The sequence below is a fragment of the Melopsittacus undulatus genome, chromosome Z (assembly GCF_012275295.1).
Source record: "Melopsittacus undulatus isolate bMelUnd1 chromosome Z, bMelUnd1.mat.Z, whole genome shotgun sequence".
Taxonomy (NCBI): Eukaryota; Metazoa; Chordata; class Aves; order Psittaciformes; family Psittaculidae; genus Melopsittacus; species Melopsittacus undulatus.
Window position 1 is genome coordinate 24867899 of NC_047557.1, and position 23288 is coordinate 24891186.

General features: G+C 37.8%; 1 protein-coding gene across 1 annotated transcript in view; it reads right to left on the minus strand.

Moving 5' to 3' along the window:
- SCAMP1 (secretory carrier membrane protein 1) overlaps nucleotides 1-23288 on the minus strand; it is a 40405-nt gene that overhangs the window by 12513 nt on the left and 4604 nt on the right. Inside the window, exons 2-5 of the mRNA XM_005142000.3 lie at nucleotides 13592-13669; nucleotides 6374-6472; nucleotides 5995-6106; nucleotides 2320-2448 (exon numbers count right to left, since the gene is read on the minus strand). Coding sequence (XP_005142057.2) covers nucleotides 2320-2448; nucleotides 5995-6106; nucleotides 6374-6472; nucleotides 13592-13669 — 418 coding nt within the window. The remainder of the gene's footprint in view (nucleotides 1-2319; nucleotides 2449-5994; nucleotides 6107-6373; nucleotides 6473-13591; nucleotides 13670-23288) is intronic.

The following is a 23288-nucleotide window of genomic DNA, read 5'->3' on the forward strand; positions in this document are numbered from 1 at the left end:
TTTTATATGCACTATCAACCTGCAGGCAAAATCACTAGAAAACACAAGCTTTTGAGGAAAAAAATATTTGGTATTAGATACTGATCAAGAGACACTATTAACAGCACAGGAATATCTAAAAAGTAGTGCTCAGTGCTAAAAAGCCACGAAAACAGTCATTCTATCTGAAAGCCTTAAACAGCAAGGGTCACTAAAGATAGAATAGAAAAGCTCCATAGCAGCTGAGAAAATCCATTGCTAATTGATTGCTGCAGTTTACAAATTCAACATGAGATCACTCAGCCAGTAAAATGAAAAATAAAAAAAGTTCTCCCAGGGGAAGAAACAGCAATGGTGAAGTGCAAAGATAAAACTACATCAAGGAATCGGAAAACTGATTTCTGATACAAGTAGAGAAAAGATGGATGAACTCATGCAATCCTGACACATATATTGTTTTCTCATGAGATGAAGAACATATGTAACTGAAACAGGCAAAAAAGTTTCCTCAGAGACACAGACCAATAATAAAAAACAAAAACTGCTGCTAATATGAAAATACAATACTGAAACAGAGAGGTTTGTTCCTGTGATTGTTAAAAGAGGAAAACTAACCTACATTACAAAGTGCTGAGCACTCAGTACTAGATTTACACAAATATGTTTATGTTCACAGAACCCCTAGGCTTTACAAGACTTATGAAGTTCTGGGGGAGGAAATAAAATACAGGACAGAACAGCAAGCAGAAACAGGCTGGTAGTAAGTGCCTCCACTGAGGAAGCATAGCCACACTAAAGAAAAATGAGGCAAACCAAATAGGTACAATCCTGGAAAAGTTAACTCAAGGACTGATTTAACAGGCAGCCCTAACACATGGAATCCTGGACTGAACATTTTTTTAGCCTGAAGATTTTGTCTTTTCCTTCATTATGCCCTTCTCCTTCATTCCTGATTAATCTCCAACTCAGAGAGTAGTAGAGCTAAAGAAGGAAAAGACTAAGAGGACTCAATTAAAAACAATCTCAGGCTATCTGGAAGAAAATGTGTCACATTATTATAAAAGCACAACTCATACATATTTTGAAATATTATAATGTTGCTGCTTTCTCTATATATTGCCATAAGGAGAAAGAAAAACAGCATTAATATTCCAATTCTCACCGCCCAACTTCACCTTGTGTTTGAAACATACAGCACTTTCAGAACTCAGTCTTGCAAACGACCAGAATTCATAACTATCCTAAAATTCTGGAGTATCTGATCTTGGATTTCATGTAAGTCTTCCATGTCTGTCAGATTTATGAGAGTCATATATTCTACAGTGGATTTAGTTACTTATTTTAAGATTAATGACCCAGCAATGAATATGGACAGCTATGGATTATGATTAAGTGGAATTAGCTTTATTCGGTGCTGACTGCTCATTTATGTGTATCAATTATGTGGTTCAATCACAGTAATAAGATTACCAGATTCCCAGATAAATTTATGGAAATTTAACTAAATCTTAAGCCTTGAAAAAAATACAGAAAAGCTCTTAAATTCATATTCCCTTAGCACTATAATAATATATTAAACACATCAAACCACCTAAATCTTTGGAATCTCCTCAGTTTCAGAGTAATTATTAGGTTCTCATCACAGTGGAGAAGGCAACAGAAATAAATATTGTGGCACTTGTATGTTTGGTTCATCCAGCATTTCGCCAGTCAAAACACAGTACCTGAATGAGGACAAAATTAACGCCACAAAGATGATGTAGAGCATTCTTGGTGTGCAAAGGATAGTTTAACATGGACTGATTGGTCAGCTGATTTATTCTGCACTATTTTTTTAAATAGACTAAAATAATACTAAGTGTCCAATACAGACAAAAATCTATATTAAACAATACGCAAGTACGTATATTAAAGCAAAGGGATATTACAATACTTAAAGTCACAAGTCTGTTAACACTGACAGTGAATTATGTTTCTTAATATATAAGCTGATTTAAAAAACTTAGAATTGTTAGAATTAGTAGAATTATTTCAAAGCTAATAAATGGTCAAAGCTATTTTACAATAACAGAGATACTTAAACTAGAAAACTGCAATATACTGGAACCAAAATGTCTTAGGATAATTTCCTCCTTTTTTTCTGTGGAACTTTCTATGAAATAATACAATACTTGTAAAATTGAAACTAACAAAAATATTTTATTTCAACATTTGGCTGCTGAATTTAAAATAACTTCTCACTACAGATGTTACAAAAGCCAAAGCAGCAGGCATGTATCATCAAATCTGAATAGGCACTTCTGGTTTTCTGACAAAAAAAAAAAAAAAGAAAATACTTACACATCCACAAATAGTACATAACCTTTACTGTCTTCTGGAACTCTACAGGAATGTCTACAGAAAAGTCCTGGTAGAAACAAGGACCTACTGGAAAATTCTCAGGAAGAGGTGGCCAGTTATTTTTTCTACCTGCAAAAAAGAAAAAAAAAAAACAAAACAAAAAACCAGCCTTATAATACAGTTTTAATTTTTATATACCAGAGATATGCATTTGAACTTGTTCAAACTGTTTCATGCACAAGTTTACAAGCATTTGGATAACCTGGGCTACCAAAACCCTCCTTGTCTCAATACACATTTCCCTCCAGTTCCACAATACCCACAATTCTTTGCTGAATACAAAGACTGGGGACTGAAAAATATCATTCTTCTCAAAATCTTTGAATTTTTAACACCAGGCTCTTTAGAATCATAGAAAAGGTTAGGGTGGAAAGGGCCTTCAAGTTCCAACCCCCCTGCCATGGACAGGGACACCTCGCACTAAACCACATCACCCAAGACTCAATTCAGCCTGGCCTTGAACACTACCAGGGATGGCACATTCACAACTTCCTTGGACAACCCATTCCAGGGCCTCATCACCCTAACAGTAAAGAACTTCTTCCTCATATCTAACTTAAAATTCCCTTCTTTATGTTTGAACCCATTTCCCCTTGTCCTATCACTACAGTCCCCTTCCAACACTTTGAATTAGGTCTCGATATAGCTTACAGTTAAAACTTCATCTAAAAGCCCAAAAGCCTCAAGAAAGGCAGCTCTTGAAATGGTCTAAACTACTCTTCATTTCAAGAAGATGCCCCACAGCACTGTATTTATTACAACTGTATACACTTGTGTGACTGAGTAAGAACACCATAAAGGACATGGTATCAGACACTTGAATTTCCTGTACACTGATCTGCTCACAGGCACTTCGTCAAATAGAAGCAGACTCAGAGATTCAACTGAGATAACTGCAACATACCTTTACCCTAGCATTTCAAATTCTGGATGCAAGAAATACATTAATTACCATGTTCAAAAATGGCGTTGAACTAGAGACTAAGCTAAAGGCTAATCTTTACATGAAATTCTGACAAGTTTTGCTTGCAACTGCTACCTTCAACCTTACCTTTATTAGCAGTTCATCTGATAAGAACAGAAAACTTGCAAAGCTTACATATGTTTTGTTTCCCCACTCAGACAAGATGAAGCTGGTAGTCTTGTCCAAACAGGTCCAAAGTAGTACATATCTGTTAACTTCTCTGCCTGTTCTACTGAAATTTTTACCAGGCTTTTCAGAGCAGGAGATTGGGAGAGGGAGCATACTGAAGGTAATCAAGTAACATTCCCATTCACATTACTTTGGGATTTCTTATGCAAAAAAACACCTGATAATAATTCAGATCTTCATTACCACATTATGAGGTTCTTTCTACCGGTACTAATAGTTCAAAGACAGAGTTATGGAAAAATTCAGGTATCTTGTAATAATTCAAGATGTTATTTAAGAATTTAATTTTAAGCGCTTTCCACTGCTCTGGCACAGGTTTCAAAATTTTCAACTAAGACAGCTTGGTGAGACAGTCTGAGATCAAAAACCAAGAGGCTTTTTCGAAATATGTTCTGGATATTCATATTTGAAGACTGCAGCTTGATAAGCAAAAAGCTAGCTCAGTTATTTTATTCAACACACATAACCACTGAGAGGTGCATTAACATAACTTTAATGGCATGTCTACACTATACATGCAGACAACCCCACACAAGCTTTGTGCAAGCACAGAGAGGGATTTTCAGGCACGCCCAAATGAACTAGCTGAATTACAAAACAGCACAACTTAACTAGCTCAAATGTAATGCTGCACAGGACCTGAGTAGGAAGATCAAAGGCTGAGCCTGAAGATCTTTGCACTGTAGTTAGCTATGCATGACAGTTTCCTAGATGGCAGCCAGTATCTTAAATTGAATGCAAATAGCTAGGATATTGCAAAAGACCCTGTCCTCCAATCAAGACAACTCTAAAGTGTTTTCTTCTAAGTCGCAATAGAAGATTCCTGATTTGCAGCATCTTTTACAGTCATTTGGTAAAAAAAAAGAAAGCATCTTCTATAATACTTGAAAATCCCTCTTTTTTTCTGCTCAGCCTTCTTAAAGAATCCTTTAGATTCTTCATGGATTCTTCAAGCATTTTGATGTGAACAACTGCAACCTAATAAACAGGTTAGGTTCTCTAAGATATAGATGAACAAAACTGTCCCTAAAGCCAGGAAGAGAAAAGCAATCAACCCAGACCATCATTGTTAAGTTAGCGAAATTAGATGAAAGACAATAGATGGAGAAGGAAATAAGGGGAAAAAAAAAACAACCCAAAAACAACACCACAACAAAAATATCCACTATCTGGGAGAAGGGGTACAGAGATTTAATAGAGATACTGGAAAGAACAAATATGAAGAAAATAAAAATGTCTTAACGAAGGAACAAAATCACTGTGATTCTTTTCCTCAGAAGAACAGCTATTTCCCATTCCCAGATCATAGCAAATGACTGGCATATACAACTGCTCTCTACAGCTTCCTGAGGACGGAAAGTGGAGAGGGAAGTGCTGAGCTTTTCTCCCAGGTATCCAGTGATAGGATGTATGGAAATGGTTCAATGCTACACTATGGGAGGTTTAGATGGAACATTGAGAAGCATTTCTTTACTGAGAGGGTGGTCAAACCCTTTAACAGGCTTCCTAGAGAGGTGGTCAATGACCCAAGCCTGCTGGTGTTTAAGAGTCATTTTGACAACGCCCTTCATAACATGCTGTAACTTTTGGTCAGCCTTGAAGTGGTCATGCAGATGGGCTAAATGATCATTGTAGGCCCCCTCCAACTGAAACACTCTACTTGTCACAAGACTTTGAATTACTAAGCAATTATGTTATCTGGAATTGCACCAATGCATATTTAAAAAACACCAGCACATGTGGAAATAAAACAGTCAGTATTCTAGATACAAGTGAAAAGACCACACAAAGTCAACCTGGCACACAGTGTTATGTTTAAGCTTTTTTCCTAACTTTAGAATGAAGTTCTTCCTTTTGAAAGTGAATATTCCCACAGATCTACTTTTAGCAGAGTATCTTCAATTAAGGAGATGTAAATCTTCTCATTTGTGGAACTGCTGTACAAAACAGTTTTGTACAGTACACAATTTGCAGCAAAGTGAAATTACTGATCTTAACTGTGGGTTCCAAAGTGTCTTGAAAAAATGAAAATTAATAATAGATCTTTCTGCTGTTTGCATAGAATATTGTTTGTAACATAGCAAGAGATGATAAAAAGAAAATTTTTAAAACAGGTAAGTTCTCCTACATCTATAAATACTTATGAATTTACTTTTACTACTTCTCTAAATGCTCCATTTCTGTTTAATTGTATACTTAGATAATAACCTAGAATAAAAACAGCTGGTAGCAAGAGAATAATACCTTAAGGCCAAACTTAAAATTTTAACAGTGAAAATCTACAGGACAGGACAGGTTTTATTCACTGTATGCACTGTCTCAAGGGAGATAAACTTTCTTTTCCTGAAAAGATTATAAACCCTCCTCTTTGACCTGTTTCAAAATGTCTCTGTAATACTGAAACAGTTTCTAAGAAAATGTTAAGTATCTGCAACTCAAAGAAGAATTTTTTTTATGCATACCCCCCTGCTGATTGAGACTCTGCATTTCCCTTTCTCTGCGATCTAATTCAGCTGCTTTTCTTTCCAGTTCTTCTTGACGCTTTAGCAGTTCTGCCTGGGCCAAGGCATGCTCCTGAACAAAACAAGCATTGTTAGATATCGATTAAAAATACAAACACAAAATAAAAATTCCAAGTCTGTTTTCTATAATTAAGCATCTCCAGCTATGGATGAAAAGTGGCCTAATATTGCAGAAATTTATGCATTAACTGATTAAAGGCAGTATTAATTTTCATAAATCATTAGGAATACCTTATTCCAGAAATAAATACATTATTTCAGAAGTATATTTAAATACTTATAATTAAATGGAACCTACTGCCTGAAGTTGCAGACAAACCTTTGCAATTTGTGTGTAAGCAGGTGGTTCTTCTGTTGGTTTCATTATTGCTGGCTGGGTACTGGGTACATTAGGCATTTTCACATTTCCTGGAGGAGGCTAAGAAAACAAGACACAATTATAAGGAGACAGTTTCCTAGTCTAATAAACATCTTTTCATTAACTCTGTAAGAACCGATACGATTGTTTTAAAGAAAGCATTACTGACAAACTGAAAATCTGGAGTGCTGCTTGCAATATTATAACCTTTAGGAAGGTTATAAAGAAGGTAACTTTTTAGGAAAAAGAAGGTAACAGGTATTCTCTGGTGCAGTGTTCTACTTATTTGGTTTTACACTGCACAACTTGCTATAAACACACATGGAATATTATGGATCAATAGAAAGCAAACAGGATTTTGACTTTATTCAGATGTGAATATGAAAGGGCAGTTACTGTTTAAGAGAACTGCAGGATTTAACACTGATTTATTAATATTCTGAAACGTAATGCCGTTTATTAGTAATGTCTTCCAGAACTTTCTACTGGTGTCTTTCAGGGCTTTCTACTTAACAAAAGGCATATATCACCTAGCTAACTACAGAAACAATGTACAATATTAAATGTTCCAATTCAAGATCTATAATCTACTGCTCAACTACTCTGCCAGCATGTACCCTCGTATTCAGTTTCAAGTACCACTGGCAATTCATTCACTTGGTTATCACCTATACAGCTTACAACACTTCAGTAGCTTGGGTTCTTCTTCATTTTTTCCCCACCCTTTTTTTTTTAAAAAAAAATTCTCTCATTCCCATCCCTTATTGTCATCATCTTTGACTTTCCCCACATCTATCATGCTCAATGCTAATCAGTAGCTACCAACCAAGGAAAAAAAATTACCTGGATTGAAGTTATCAACTGAACTTTACCAAAGCAGATCTGTACAGCACTACTATGATGTTATTTTATTCTTAAATACATTCTGGGAAACTACAATTCTTTCTCTGTGTAGAACTTGCAACATGCAAGACTTTCCCACTCTGTGATTTTTTAAGGCAGAGAGACATTTGTTCCCAGTAAGACTGAAATTAAGAACAAAAATACAATGAGAAATGTGATGTTTTCAATACTAAAACACCTTAAAACAATGCAGGAGTAACCACTCACACTTGGCAAATTATGACTTGGTGCAGGTTATCTACACGTTTTATAATCATCTTTTGAAATGCATGAATGCAGTACACTGAGGAGAAAACCTGTGCTTGAATAAACTCCATCTCTGTGTGTGATATTGCAGTACATTCTCAGCAACATCACCTGATTCAGCATTTCAAATTTATCTTTCCACTTTATACATCAGTTCATACCAGAGAGATCTCATTTCTCAAATGTTTGATGATTTAAGTTTTTCATCCTAAGAAAGATTACTTGGTACTATGTAATGAAAACAACTGAAGGTTAAATGCCAAGTCCTGTTCTTGGGTCACAACAACCTCATTGCAACATTATAGGCTCGGGGAAGAGTAGACAGAAAATGACCTGTATGTGTTGGTCAACAGCCAGTTGAACATGAGCCAGCTTATGCCCAGGTAGCTAAGAATGTCAACAGCATCCTGGTCTGTATCAGCAATAGTGTGGCCAGGAGGGCCAGTGCAGCCATCATCCCCCTCTACCCAGGACAGTGAAGCTGCACCTCAAATCCTGTGGTCAGTTCTGGGCCCCTCAGAACAAGACAGACCTTGAGGAACTTGTGAAGGGCCTGGAGCACAAGTCCGATGAGGAATGGCTGAGGGAAAATGGGGTGGCTTAGCATGGAGAAAAGGAGGCTCAGAAGGGACCTTATCACTCTCTCCAACTACTTCAGAGGAAGCTGTAGCAGGGTAGTGGTCAGTCTCCTTTCTTAAGTGATAGGGCCAGAGGAGTTACACCAGGGGAGGTTTTAATTGGTTTTAGGAAAAATTTCTTCACCAAAAGGGTGGTCAAGCACTGAAACAGGCTGCCCAGGGAAGAAGTTGAGTCACCACCCCTGAGGTATTTAAAAGACCTGTAGATGTGGTGCTTAGGAACATGATTTAGTGGTGGACTTGACACTGCTAGGTTAACCGTTAAGTGGACTTCATACTTCTTAAGGTCTTTTCAACCTAAATGATCCTATGATTCTCGAAAGCTGGTTAAAGACAGTTAATAAAGACTGTTAATTAATTCCTTATGTTGGAGTATACTGTGGTAATGAAAAATGCCTGTACAAGAACTCCTACAAAAACTAGATAACCATTTTCTACTTCAAACATAAGGCAGAAAACCTGCACCACAATAACAAAAAGCTACTGAATAAAAACTCTAATGCATTATGCATTGTAGACCACGGCAATGCTAAAAAAGCCAAAAAGAAAAGAAAAAAAAGGTAACAATAGCTTTGAAAGCATAACTGATAAGCAGCTGCCTGCCAGACTAATAACCAGGACTGTTCATTGTTTCCTACAAGTACTACAGCAGCCCTCCATAATACTCTAAAAAAAGTAATAGTAATACTACCTGTAATAGTGTAAAAAGGTGGATTATCAGACTAGAATATATCCGAATAATGAATCCAAAGTATATTTGAAAGATGCTTTTTCCAAACAGCCTACAGTGCTGCTAATGACTGATACATGTATATATGCTTATGAATAAAGAAACCTATCAGAAAGCTCACGAGCTACAGAAATGAAGATGTCAACCAACAGCACACACGACATTAATATAAGGTACTAATTATGTACAAGATTCTTCTGATTCAGATTTCTACATTATATTCCATTATATACTAACTGATCATCTATACAGTGTTAAGACTTGCTGTCTACTGTGCACATAATGATAGTTGTGCAAAAGGTCTGCTGCCTACATAGAAGCCTGTGCCCCTGGAAGAATTTGTAGCAGAGGCTGTGAATTCTGGAAGCCTAAGAAAGAAGGGCGGGGGACAAAAGCTGTTAAGGGATATTACAAAGCCCATCACTTCTGAGATGCTCTGAGACCTGGGGACTCCTCCCTTCTGACTGCTGGAGCCCAGTCCAGCTCTCCTGAGACTCTCTGAAGGCTATCCATTTCAGGCTGCTGAAGACAGCTATATGTTTCCCGTTTCCAGGTTCAGCTAGTAGCATACTTAGTGTGTATCTCAGGGATGCACACAAATACACGCACACCTGCACATACAAGGGCACTACAATGGCCAGCTACACAAGCTGTCACAGAACACCTTGAACAACACCCCAACGTAAAACTATCAGATTTACACAGAACACAGATACACAGAGTCATACCCCACTGCTCCTTTCCAGTGAGTGTGAGAGCTGCCACTTTTCCTTTCTCTGTTATGAAGCCAGCTGAGGTACGTTCCAGTTCATGCTTTAATAATTTTCTATCTTACTTTTCTTAACACTCAGCTGACTACCTATTTCCATCAAGAAACCAGGTATGGATGATCAGTCTGGTTTCTTATAAATACTTCACTGTGTTTGAATGCAAGACAAAGAGAGGAGCTACCCAGGAATTTAATAGGAAAAAAAGAAGAAAAAAACAAACCCAAAACACTGAAATGTCTCTTAAAACTACCTCAACTCTACCAATAATTTTCAAAAATTTTAATGCAGCAATTTGAAAATTACTGCTATATGCATTATTGTGTCTATTCATGTTACACACACATACACAGTGCTCGAAGGAGTTCAACATGCATTAGCAAAACTTGCAGAACCAGGGAGAGAGTAAAAGCCTTCTTTAAATGTATTTTCATTAAACAATAAAGCAGAAATATTGTCTAATCTCATCTGTTCCTTCTTAATTTCAGAAACACGAAAAAAGACACAAAGTAATCTCCATGGCGACTGTTAGAGCTGGAGACAAAACCACTGAAGATGCAGCAGTGATATTTAATCTGACATTTATACCAAGAATACTCCTCATTTCTCTTGTTAGATGTCAAGGTCACAATGCTTGACACCTATTATCTCCTACATCTATTCACTTTCCCCATTACATCTTACATGTTAATTTCCTATCAAACTTCCCAGTGCAGATGTGAAGGATATAATTTGACTGATAAAAGGTGAATACACTGAAATATTTTCTCAGTACTCAAATAAGGAGTACTGAGAAAAAGTAGAATTTTTTTTTGCCTGCCCTATCTAACCAAGAACTGGTAGGAAGCATCTCCCTTGGCAAAAGTAAAGCACAACTAAGCTAAAATAACAAATGTCAGTGTTTTCTCAAAGAAGAAATATTTTTGCAGTCCAGCACTCTTCAGCAACTTGAATTTGAAAGGAAGGCGGAAAGAAGGTTATTGTTGCATTAATGCTATAGAAGGCAACGTACCATCTTACCATTACCACTAGAAATTTGGATTTCCAATTGAAGCATACCATTCTTAGCTTTCTTACAAACTACAACTACACATTATTACTTGTAATGAAACAAATATAATTTGAAGTCTTACAGACCAGTAATTCTCAAACTAAGAGCGTAAAAGTCTTCAGGACATATTTTGCTACCACCAGCTTGCATCCTTTCTGCTCACTCACACCACTGTGGTTTCCAGACATTTAAAGTGGGATTACCTGCACAAAATTGTTCCAGATGACTCAGCTTCACCACAAATGTAGAAAAATGAACAGCAGCAAATCAAAGTCCCCAGAAACTATTTGGGTGCTTTTGCTCTGAGCAAGACACAAAATGCAGAGTAATTTCTATCCCTACACTGATAAGACATTGCAATCCTCCAAGTCTAAAATTCACAGACTCTGTTTCTATCTCTGTTTATCCAACCCTTAAAGGCATTCACTTCCACTGTCTCTTCCCTTAGTCCTGTCACATACTTTTATTTCTACATGCATAGTATGCCCTTCTCTTGCACACAAAGCTGGTAGGAAAAGAGAGCAGATTACACGGAATTGTGAGCATATCCTCAGGTGCCTCAGGCACACTGCTGCAAATACATATAATTACAGAATAAATACCCACATATTCAGCATCCACAAGAAACAGAGGAAGAAGAGTATCATCTAATGGTTAGATGATTATTGCACTCTTAGCTGAACATATATTTTACTCTTTCAGCCTTGCCTTCTGCAGGAAAACCTGTGAAAGCTCTTTTCCTCTATGGAGAACTCATACAGTAGACAGTTTTTATTAATTCAGTAACCTCTCATAAATTATTAATTGAACCACAGTGCATGAATATAGCACGTATACAGTAGATCTGAACATAGACTTAAAAGACTTCCCCGTCTTCCCAATTTTTCTATATGAGTGACATCTGTAATGAGCAATTAGAATGTTTTATACATGCACAGCTGACTGTTCAAAGTCAGTACTCAATTTTCGTCTTTCCACGGAGCTGCATGTTAAAATAACTGCATAAGTAATTAAAAAATGTCAGAGTAGCTCTAGATTGTTGTGTTGGGTTTTTTTAAAACAAGACCTACTGTCTTTCTAACTTAGGTCAATACAAAGCATTTTTTAAACTCTTCAAGCTTCAGAAAGATAATATCTGATATTGTGAGTTCAGAGAAAAAAAAAATTGAAGACTTGTTTTAATATTCTTGCTAGCTGAAAATACTCTGCCTTAAACAGATAATCCACAACTCATCAAAACCAAGCTTGTTCCAGTGTACCATTTTAACATTGTATGAACCACTACTGTTGCATTGCTGTGACTGAGTGCTCTACACCTGCTGCCCCAACCTGATCTTTGTTTTCTGTGATCCAGGTTAAGTGATAACCTCCAGTGGCAGTCTAATGGATGCTTCTGGTTGTGACAGCTGCATAACTCAAATTGTATTTGGGGGAGAGAGATAACACAATAGCCAAGGGCTAATTTAAGTAGTGCAACCACCTAACCACAGTGCTGGTTTAGGTCCAGCTCAAATTTGGAAGAAACTAACTTCAGTAGTTGGCATGTAGATGTGTATGAATCAATTAGCTCACTCCATAAACAGTGGACAGCCCAGGGCCTGCTGAGCCTTCCTGCATGGCAGCTGGCTGCAGGCCAGGATCTCTCTTTGATCAGAGACACATCTCAAGGTTAACTCCTCTGGGTTGAGAGATTCCTTGCTGCAAGAGATTTGCACTGAGTAATTAACAGCATGGTAAACTTTGAAATCTTAGCTAAGTGATACTAAGGATTGATTGTGCATATATAATCCTTTAGATATAAATTGCTGATGACGTCTGGGACTAAGTCTGGATGCATCTGCTCCTCCTGAAGAAATACACTAACCAAGGGGGTCCCTTCTGAACCACATGACTCAACATAAGGGGCAGTTTTGTCTAATCCTGACTTCTATGCAGTAAATAAACACATTTACCTTGCTATTGTATTTTGTTAAACCACTGTCACGTTTACTATCAAACTGTTAAATCGCTGTTTTATAAACACACTGCTGCTTCTCTCTTTAGAGTGAAGTGTGCCATGCCATCTGTAACAATTGCAAAGTTCCAAATACCAACATTTCCTTACCAGCTCTATCAGACTTGCCATAGGAAATAAGACTACATTTGAAAAAACTGTTTGAAAGTTTATAAGTTACACTGAGAGACATAAACCATCCAGACATTTGCACAAGATCTTTACTAACAAAAGTAATCACTGAAAAATATTGTTATACCCTATTCCCTATGTCCCTCCCACACCCTGCCCCCAATCCCCCTCTCCTGTGGATGAAAATAAGCACAAGGTAAACTAAATCTATACAAATAAGAGCCAAAACCCAACCATGTTGCTTGAACATAAATTACTCCTTTTTCTACAGCACAAGTGAACATAGCTTGTGGACTTGTTATTTAAATGCAATTTTTTTCCTCATTCTGAACACTACCTTCTTTCATTAAGTGAAAAGGAAATCAAAAGCAAGACACTGAGGAGGTGTGCTATACTCACGAGCTTTAAAGCAAGAAGAATTCAGAAAAGCATAAGGACAGACTATAAAAAGTCTTACTCAACAGGGTAAAAAAAAAAAACATTTCTGTTTTGCCCCCCTTTCTGAAAGCCAGTGTTCCTTAACTGGTCAAAGCTCACTTAAGTCAACTTACCCATTTAATCCTCCAAATACTTCATGGGACTATCTATCCTTGCGCATATTCCATCACCTCTAGCTAGCCCATCACCTTTCACAATGTCAGTCCAAAACTCTGAGAACAATACTTCACAAATCTTACCTAAAAGTGTTAACAGCTTGATTAATAAGTAAATGTGCTTACTGTTCTTGAATCAGAAAAAGGATTGTACTCATCTAGCCCTGGAGGAACATTTCTTGTCACTTGTGTAACAGAAGGATCCTAGAAGAGAAAACAGTTACGTAAATGTATGCACAGGTATGCAAACAACAAGTTGACACTTGCATTATTATATTGTATAAAACTCAGCATTTGTTTCACCCTAAAAAAAGGTTTGTTTTCAGTGAAGAAGCCTGTAAACATCCACCTCTTTCTGTCTTCAAGATGACATCAGTTTAAGTTTCTTATAAACCTAGATTAACACCATCTGAAAGAAACTACCTGTGGTACATTTGATTTATAAGGAAAAAAGCTCTCAATAAAGAAGGGAAGAAAATTATCCTAAGTTTAGCAGTGGATGTCACAACTATACATCCAAAAAGTGCAACAGAAAAAAAGAGCTTTCTGTAGCTCTTGGCTTTCCCTACCCAAAAAAAACCTCAAACACCTTCAGGCACAGGAAAAGCATTTAAAAAAAATGAAGTTGAAGAAACAGTGTCCCACAGTACCAAAAGCACCTATAGTTAGTTCAGCTTTTACTGAATTGGTAAAATGAATAAAATAGTATGTTTTTCCTCCAGTGAACTACACAGGCTGTTATGTATAGATATACATATATTCTTCATTCTAACAGTCTAGTTTAATATTAGAAAGAAACTGGGGTTGATAAAGACTGGGAAGAAAATAAATATTTACACTTATATACATTTACATTCATATTTCCTTTAAAACCTCTACATGAAATATTTGTCTCATAAAAATAGTGATTTAATCTACATTTAAATAAGCATACAAATTATTAAGATACTGAACATTAAAATCTAGATCCTTAGAATCAGAATCTGTTACAGTTCCAGCTTAGTCTTGAAAGCAGTAAGAACGGGATTTCTTAATGTCTGCTTTTTTCACTACCCTCTCCAGCAGAACAGGGCAGAGAATCGTAAGTCAGCTGTCCTGCCTGTGTCCCCTCCATACCTCTTGCCCAACCCCAGCCTACTCCCAGGGGGAACCAATGCGCAAAAAAGAGAAGGCCTTGATGCTGTGCAAGCACAGTTCAGTAATAGCTGAAACACTGCCTTATCAGCAGTATTTTGGTCACAAATCTGGAACACAGAGCCACACAGACTGCTATATAAAAAAATTAACTCCATCCTTGCCAGACCCAGTACACTTATTCTACCCTTTACATATTAATGTGAATTTGCACTGTACAAAATACTGCAATTTTTTGTTCATGCTTTCAGTGTGGTACCCATTTCACAAATGCTGCCATGTTATTCACTCTTCCAAACAAAAATGCTCAAGTACAGACACATATGAAATTAGTGATAGCTAACCATGAGCCACTTAGTGGAACAACATGCCTACATTACTGAAACTCAAACAGCACTCAATTAGCAGCTACTTTAAGTTAAAATAGCTCCTTTAAAAGTACACTTCAGCAATAAACTTCTGTTTGTAGAGTGCTGTACTAACCAAATAACTCAGCTCAACTGTGTCCATGAAGGACAATAAATGCAATTATCTGAATAACCAGAATATCAGACTCATGGGACAGCCACTGAACAGCAGCAGATTTCCAAAAAAGCAAGGAAAGAGTGGTTAAGTCAAATTCAGAAGCACAATCTATATTTAGAAATACAATACGCAAACAACAATAAAAACCTGATGAAAGAAAGCCTTTTTTCTCTAAATATTTTAGAGAAGAATTAGAGGGGAGGGGCAGAAGGGGAGGGAAAATTTCTCAGATCTCTTCGCGCAGCTATTGTGATATTCTAACACTGACAAATAACAGGAAACATATGCTGAGCCAAACAAGCTGACTACATCAAAAGTCTTAGTACTAGAAATAAGTTGTATGCTTAAATACATAGAGCAAGTAGAGTGAGAAGCCCTCTACCAAAGTCCATCCTATTTTGAATTACAATTACTATACTTCTGCCAAATATTGCTATTGTTTGCCAAAGCTCTGAAAAAAAAACCAACCAAAAACTGAATGTCTCAAGAGTATATTCAACACCAGCTCTATTTAAGAAAAAAATCATTACCTAAAAAAACCCCAAACACTAAAATACACAAACTGAACCCCACCATGGCAAGTAGCATTCAAATTCTGCTCTAAGAAAACCTGTTACACAGCCTGCACTTAACAGAAGTTCATGGCCTGATTTCTTTCACATTCAGAGAGACTCATGGAAAACTAAACCAGACATCACAAGAAAAGAAGTATAATCTCATAGCTGAAAGGCATAAGTATTAGTCTGGAGGTAAATATCTCTCTTATATTCACTCACTATGATCTTCTCTACTGCTAGAACTATCCTCAGCGTAGCAAGAAACAAGCTCTTCATAGTCTGGGTACCCAGGAGTAGGCTACTAGACTTCAAACTGTACTGAATACCTACAGAGCATTGAACAACTGATGCCAACAGGAGCTGCACTTCATATTTCAAAACACTTCTTACAGGATTTCTTAAGACATTAGACCTGACATCCCAAGGAATACAAAGAATTACTTTGAATCATTTACCTTACACTGACTGCATCTCATTTTAAAAACAGGACAAATGCCAACTAACCTAAATACAGTGAGGCAGAACTGTGCAGCACTCAAACTCACTGCTGAACAGTAGACCATTGAACTGAGAGTTAATCAGGGTTTGAATAATGAACACATACAATAAATGTTGCGCAGGACCACATACCCAGAGAAAAAGTGGCATTTATATGAATGCTATCAAATTTCTATGTTGCATTACCAGGTATATTTTAGTAAAACCTGTAATACTGTACAAGAATAATTAAATCTAGGCTGGCACAACTTATTTTTCCATGTTTGATATTCCACTCAGTTAATAAAATTAAAATGCACTATTTTTTAGTTTGGGGATGTAGGGGAGTTAATATTCAGTAGCAGGGAAAGAAAAAAAAAAAGCCACAAAGACAAGTTCTAAGAGCTGATAATACAGGGACACCAACACAAATAAGCAGCATGGCTGGAACTATCAAATATCCAGAGACCTCAACCTGCTGCATGATTTCCATGATTAAAAATCAGGTTATCCTCTGCAAATACTGAAGATTGGGAATTTCTGGGACATGCTTTAAATAGGCTAAAGTCAGTCACCGAATGTAGCAATTGGCTGAGGAAAGCTATGTTCTGGTGGACCAATACTTCTGCCCAAATTGGAGCTGCCCTCCCACTAACTCCTTGCCACAACCTGATTTTCCTCAGCCACCCGGCCAGTTCCAGCTCTTGCTACTTTGAGTGCTGATTCCTGTAATTCCCATCTTGTCCAGCTCCTTGTTCTCTCTCTCCAATTCACACTTCCTTCTCCAGCTTTATCTCACCCGACCTCCTGCCACTTCAGCCCCCTGAGTTTCTTTTTATTTAATATTATTAGTGGTAGCAATCTCAGAACAGAATTTAAAAACAGGCCATTATTCATGCCCAGCTACTGTAGCTATTGACGTATTTTAGGCACACACATTCACTTCAGATGACATTTTCAAGATCTGAATTAGTTCAGGAGACTGGAGTTTTAAGAAACCAGCAAAACTTAATTAAATGATTTCCTTATAAACTATCATTTTAACTGTTTCTTGTAGTCTCTCTCCTATAATGTCATAACACTCAGAATCACTAGGAGTCAGGTTCAAGAAGCACCCCAGTATTAACATCAAGAACAGAAAAAAGTCAGTTGGCAAAGAAAAAAAACCACCAAAACCACACACAAAATTAGAAAATGCAACATGTTTTATCTCACATTGCCAAGAACATCTACAGAACTATTAAAAATGCCTCCTGTGCCAAGTTAACAAATTATGCTCACCTCACTCAGATACAGACAAAATTAACTGAATACCCAGTCATCATCACAGAGGGTGCTCAAACACAATTAATTACAAGTGAGAATGTTTAAAATGGAGCAGAAGAATCCGTTCTATGCAAGTTTTTACAGCTTTTTGAAAAACAAATTAAGGGAACAGGGACCTCTGTTGTCTAGGAGACCAAAACTAGTCATAAGCTACCAGTTTTCATTAATACACAAGAGATTAGCAAATAAAAGACTGAAGAAGTAGACACATCTATAGCAATTCTTTTTATTACTGTTCACCAGGAATAGGTCCAACATTGTTCCACCAGGACTGAGATGCTTTGATAGCATACAGAACACAGTAATATTCTTTAAAACACATTCGCTACATTTAAGTCATTAGTTCTGACCGATATAAACAAAGTAGTGAACTAGGACTCGCCCCCTCCAAACTGTTGTCCAAGTTGCTAAAAATTTTTCACTTTTGAGGTACACCCTTTCTTCTATCAAAAAGGCAAAAGCATTTATCATTTGCACAAATAACATGTAATGAAAGAGAGAGAGAAAAAAAAAGGCTAAAAATATAACAATGATAATATGTGCTTGGTTTTTTCCCCTAAGTGGAACTAGGTGACACCAGTGTTCTGCACAGAACATTTAAATTACTTCAGGATTTCTCAGTTTGCTCCCAATGACTAGTAGGGAAGTAAAAGCAACATCTTATTGCAGAGGTCAAGAAACAGTTTATAAACACTCTAAACACTGATCTGTATAGAGATTGCACTGGTTTTACAACACATTCACAATTGCAAACAAGAATTTCAAATAAAAATCACATCATCTAAATAGAACAAAAACAACCTGTTGGAAAAAGGAACAGGGGAAAATTGAAATGCTGCACTCAGAAGTTTGTTGTTGTTTTTTTTTTTTTTTAGATTTCCATGGAATTTACAGAACAGCACCAAAAATGTGAGTATACTGGCAGGTACACCTGGTTAGTCCTAAGAAAAAGAGGCTAAGGAGAAACAATATACTATGAATGCAAAAAAGGATTTTGGAAAGAAGATGTTTAATCATTTGTAGTGAATGAAATTAGAAAAATAAAACATGGAAATACGGCATTAATTATGTAGCTCCCTAAGATTAAGCTACTAAGAATGACTGTAGGAATCTTTGTTTTTTACCTTAGTTCTGTATTAAGAACTCTTAAGGAGTGGAGTACTTGAAATCCAAACTGAGAAAACAGTTCTCCTCATCACAAAGCATCTTAGCAGATAAAGGCTCTTCATATTATCAATTCATTGTACCAACCCCACCACCTCCCTCATCAGTCACTGGCTTACCTCCCTTCAGCTCTGCCACAATACAATCCCTTTTTATTTCAAGATCCCCACAAGTAAGTTTATCTGCTCTGCTCTACCAGTCACTGACATCAATTAGTCTTCACGTTGCAAATATCTTCATCATTTACTGTTCCATAAACACCTAGCTATACATTTTCCCTGTTGCTTTTTGTGCTTGGAGGGAACTTCTCAGAAAGCAAGAGAAGCACAACCCCAACCTTATCCTCCTAACTTCCTTAAAATAACTCTGACTGTATACAGAATAGAAGCAGAAGCCAGAGGTCTACCAGAAGTGAATCCAGACTGGTATATCCACCCTGGGGAATTCAGGAGATTCTTAATCAAGTCAGTCTTAACCAACTACGATTTCTTATCCCTACCACTCCTACTAAAAGGCTTTGTTTTATGAAAAGGATAAACTTTTCATCTCAAGTTAAGCTCTCTATTGATTAACACAACTTATTCCCAATACCCACTTCATATTAGCATTTTCTATATATGAGTAACACTAATTGTACACTTTTCAGTAAGAATTCATCCTGACGTCTGGGGCTGTTTTGATTGCTTGGTTAGTTTAGTCTGTTCTTTGGTTTTTGTTTGTTTTGTTATTTGGGTTTTTTTAATGTAAGAGTTGTACTTCCTACTCACTGCTGAGTACTTCCTAAGACCACACAACTGGCTTAGAAAATTAAGCAAAATGCACACTAAAAAAAAATGCCCAAAAGTATGTTTGTTGATCTGAGTTTTTTGATTTCTTGACCAAACCATCCACTCCACTTTCCATAAACGAGTTCTGGAGAGGTTGCTGTTTCAATTTTGCTCTCAGTATGTCCTCATGAGCATTTCTGGGGAGAAATTTCTGACAAAGCCTACCTTTTGAGAACAAAACTGGGAGGGGAAAGAAAAAAGAAGTATTTGGCCAGCAATGAGTATCTTTTAAAAAATAGGGTTTTTTTTTTCCTCCCTGTTAACTGTTAGGTTTCAGGCTTTTAGATCAGGACCTGACACTTCAAAAAGACAAAAGCCTGCACATGAAGGCACTACATCCCACCAGATTAAACATCTGAAACTGCAATTCGCACATGTTCAGTAAACACTTAATATAAATCAAACAGGTAAATTCCCCAAAGACCTCCTCCAAAAGTGCAAGCTGCACATGGAAGAGTTAAGTTTCAAGAAACTATTGATATTTTAATCCAGTGTCAAACCTTGCCACTTCTTCATGCTTTGTTTCTTTCTTCATCATCCCATGCCCAAGAACAAGTCATGGTACAGAAACTTCACAAAAGTAAATTGATATTTCATGTTTCACTATCCTAATAGTACACTAGCAGTATAAACAGTTTACATTTAACAGTGTGAAGGAAACCTTATAATACATTCTAAACTACTGCTAAAAAACACTACTACAAAAAAAATTGTCCTCAAAGCTTACACCTACAGGAATCAGTAACTTACAGGCAAAATAACAACTACTTAGTACTTCTAATTATAAAAATATAAGAATCTGAGTAACCATTACAATAGTTCTTTCACATTTTCGAGTTTAACATCTCATTTGCTGATCAGTCATTTCCCACTCCCCTCAACAGAATGATGCTCAAAATATTTTCACTTTAAGCACTGACCAAACAGTGTAAAAGTAGCCAGCTAGGCTTTCTTATACTTAGCTCTCAAGCAGTGCCTGTTATACACCGCAGTATCTCACAATAGCAGAGCTAACAGGGTTCTGAGCCACTGAGCAAGACAATTCCCCCACCTCTGAAACCAGAAAGAGGCTCACAAGGCCAAATTTGTCCTAAAGCTTTTAAAGCCTATGGCCACACAAACCCAGAACTCCCTAGAAATACAGTCTTGTGTTTTTCACTATGTTATTTCCCATCGAGAGATAGTTAATGCTGTAGTCCTTGGACCAGTCCAGACAGGGCTAGATGTAAAAAATGTACTCTATAACGCAGCCGGGGAGAATGGTCCTACCTGGAGCCTCTAGCAGAAAGCTCCAGGGGAGACTCAAGCTTGATGCCTCAGCTTTTGGAGTCAGGGATACAGAGGATCAGAGGCCAGCTATACCCCAACTGAAAAAGAGATATTGGCAGCCTATGAAGGGGTTCAAGCTGCTTCAGAAGACACTGGCACTGAAGCACAGCTCCTCCTGGCACCCTGGTTGCCCATGCTGAGCTGGATGTTCAAAGGCAGGGTCTCCTCTACACATCTTGCAACCAATGCTACATTGAGTAAGTGGGCTCCACTAATCACACAACAAGCTTGAACAGGAAATCTCAGTCATCCAGGAATTCTAGAAGTCATCACGGACTGGCCAGAGGACAAAGATTTTGGACTGTTACCAGAGAAGGAGGTGATGCATGCTGAAGAGGCCCCATCATATAATGAACTGTCAGAAAGTGAAAAGCAGTATGCCTTGTTTACTGATGGGTCCTGTCGTATTGTGGGAAAACATTGGAGATGGAAGGCAGCTGTATGGAATCCCCAGTGACAAGTTGCAGAAACTGCTGAAGGAGAGGGTGAACCAAGTCAGTTTGCTGCACAGCTGCACCAGTTTCTAAGAAGGAGAAAAATGACTGCTAGTGCTGAACCCAGGACAACCAAAAAGTGTATAACGCTGCTGAGACTGAAGTGGCTCAGATGGACTTAGATTGGCAACAGAAGGGTGAATTATTTTTGGCCCAGTGGGCCCATGACACTTCAGGCCATCAGGGCAGAGATGTAACATATAGATGGGCTCATGATCGAGGAGTGGACTTAACAGTGGACACCATTGTCCAGGTTATTCATGAGTGTGAAACATGTGCTGCAATTAAGCAAGCGAAACGGTTAAAGCCTCTTTGGTATGGAGGACAATGGCTGAAGTACAAATATGGGGAGGCCTGGCAAATTGACTATATCACACTCCCACCAACCCACCAAGGCAAGTGCCATGTGCTTACCATGGTGGTAGCAACCACCAGACAGCTGGAAACACATGCTGTGCCCCACACCACTGCCCAGAACACTATCCTGGGCCTTGAGAAACAGATTTTGTGGCGACACAGCACCCCAGAGAGAACTGAATCAGACAATGAGACTCATTTCCCAAATGACCTTATAGACACTTGGGCCAAAGAGTATGGCACTGAGTGGGTATATCACACGCACCAGCCTCTGGGAAAAATCAAACAGTACAATGGATTCTTAAAAACTACACTGAGAGCAATGGGTGGTGGGACTTTCAAACACTGGGATACACATTTACCAAAAGTCAACAATAAAACAAGCCAGGCAGAGATGATGCTTGGCAATGCTGCTGCTGATGCTCCCGAAGCCAAGGCTAAAGCAGATGATGCTGAGAAAATCACCAGCACCGTTCAGAAGAATGCTGCTGCTACCAATGCCAAAGCTGACAAGATTTTTGCTGATATGACAGGGAATTGGATGACATGATGAAGCAACTACAGAATGCAGAAAAAGAGCTGAAGTAGGATGATGCTGTGCAGGATATGATGATGGCAGGCATAGCCTCACAGGCTGCCTAGGAGGCAGAACACAATGCAAGAAAAGCAAATAACTATGTGAACAGTTTGCTTTCTGTCATTAATGACCTGCTGGACCAGTTAGGGCAACTGGAGATGGTGGACTTGAACAAACTGAATGAAACTGAGCGTACCCTGAACAGTGCCAAAGACTAGACCAAAAATAGTGACCTGAACCAGAAAGTGTCTTTTCTTGAGAGAGAAGCCAGGAAGCAAGATGATGCAATACAGGCTTACAACAGAGACACTCAAGAGATCCTGAAGGACATTAGCAACCTGGAAGACATAAAGAAGACTTTGCCATCTGGCTGTTTTAGCACCCCATCCACTGAAAAAGGGTGCACTGGGGGTGGGCAGTATTTCCCCAGTGAGCAGTGGAGCAGTGGTTTGGCTATAGAGTGCCTTAACACACATGCCCTCTTCCTTCCCCAGATCCAGCTCTCCAAGTCTGGACTGGATATGATAGGCAGAGAGAAGTCAGGGCTAGCCAGCCTCACCCTGCAATGGAGAGCTGGACATCTGAAAACATGTAACCTCCATCTCACAGCTATTCTCAAATCTTCCTCCTTCCTCTGCTCTGAAACACATGTTGTGCTCCTCTTTGTAAAGCTGAATCAGTATATAGTGCAATAATACTACTAATGGCTGTATGTGCTCACACTTCCAACAAAAATATGAAAAGAAAATGCAACTATAACTGATACTGAGTATCTATTAAAACACTTAAGTTTTAATAGATTACAGTGCAGGTTACAGCACTGATAAAGTGTACTCTTGAAGCTAACTACTATGTAGCCCAGCTAAAGAACACTTCCAATACAGTGATGTGCTGCATTAAATTATGCAAGATTTAGAGAAATTTACAAATCTTGAAGACATGAAGGGAAACCAGGTAATAAAGTCAGAAAAATATTTTATGTCCTTGGCTAATTTAAAGCCAGACAACTTAACTGGGTATATTTCATAGCCACATGAAAGAACAAAAACTCAGTTA